Source organism: Emiliania huxleyi, assembly GCF_000372725.1.
Source record: "Emiliania huxleyi CCMP1516 unplaced genomic scaffold EMIHUscaffold_8676, whole genome shotgun sequence".
In the NCBI taxonomy this organism is placed as follows: Eukaryota; Haptophyta; order Isochrysidales; family Noelaerhabdaceae; genus Emiliania; species Emiliania huxleyi.
Genome location: NW_005195526.1, coordinates 1 through 1237, shown reverse-complemented (window position 1 = coordinate 1237; position 1237 = coordinate 1). Strand labels below are relative to the sequence as shown.

At 65.4% G+C, this 1237-nt stretch overlaps 1 protein-coding gene across 1 annotated transcript; it reads left to right on the top strand.

Annotated features, from left to right (window-relative positions):
* Positions 1–631: 631 nt before the first annotated feature.
* Positions 632–991, top strand: EMIHUDRAFT_259121 (hypothetical protein; the record flags this gene model as incomplete). The annotated part of the gene is made up of 1 exon (XM_005758389.1): positions 632–991. The coding sequence occupies one exon, from the start codon at positions 632–634 to the stop codon at positions 989–991; it is 360 nt and encodes a 119-aa protein (XP_005758446.1).
* Between the last annotated feature and the right edge of the window lie 246 nt (positions 992–1237).

Genomic DNA, 1237 nt, shown 5'->3' with positions numbered 1-1237 from the left:
GAGTGTAGTTAAGACTAAATTCACCAGGGTCCGCAATTGCCAGCACCCCTAGCGAGGCCTTTCCGTGGCCAGCGTTTTCCAGTTGTCCCTACTCCCTACCGCCCCCACTAGTTGACTATGGCGGTAGGCTTTTCGCTGCCGTCGTCGCCGTCTGTTGTCCGCTATCACTGCCTCAAGCAGGTACAGTATCACCGCCTGGCGCTGACCTCCTAAAGACCACCCCAACACCCCTGTGTCTTGTGCTGTGCATTACTCGGCCTCCTCCCCCTCGGGGTCGCCCGGAAAGTGGGCTTGTGCACCGGCGCCCCCCCCAGCACGCCGACCCGAGGTGTACCCTCCGGCCACCTGGGCGGGGAGCGGAGTCCGATTTTGGCCCATTGGCTTCATCATGATGGATACGGAGGTGGCCAGCCCTTGGTTGTGCACCTGCGGCGCGAAGAGGAGGTGATCTCGGCGGACGACGGCCGTGCCAAGAGCGGGTGCAGCGCGGAAGAGGGTGCGCAGCGCGTCGCGGCCGCGCGCTTGGGAGCCGGGGGGACGCACTAATCCCGCGCCCCGGTTTTTTCGCCAGCCTAGTGCGTTCGGTTGATTGAGGAAACCCCTCGAGTTAGCTGCTTAGTCGCGTGCGCGTATGCTCGCTGTCGTTGCAGTCTCTGGAGGCTGCGCCGCGGCTCCCGAGCGGCGCGTGACCCGTGCCAGTTTTGGTAAGGTTTTGCGCACCCTCTCAACTGACTCCCTGAGGCAGGGTGGCGCGGGTGCGGGGTGGCTCGGCAGCTCGGCGGGAGGCCTCCGACCCGGCTACCTTGTGCTGTTGAAGTTGCTGCAGGAGACGCCGATGACGATGGCGCTGTCCTCGCGGCTGACCAGCGTCCGGGCTCGCTGGCGCGCCGCCCGGGATAGCACTGACAGTCTGCCGGCGCAGCGGGCGCATTCGAATGCGCCCGCCGCGCCGGCAGACTGTTGGACGGCCACAGTCGCGAAAGTGGGGTGAAATCCGTGCGGCGCAGTGGCAGTAGGGGGGGATATGGCTCAGTGTCAAATAAATTTTCTCGGGCTGCGGCTGAGTCGGGCAGGTGGCCGCCATTCTGTTCGGTTTTGGCCTCTTTGTGTCCCTCTCAGCTCACAGCCATCACCCTCCCGCCTCCGCTGGCACGCGATGCACCCTCCTCCGATGGTGCCGAGGGTGCCTCGGCGCAGTCCTGATGGCTGCCGCCACCTCCGCCCTCAGGAAAGGGCA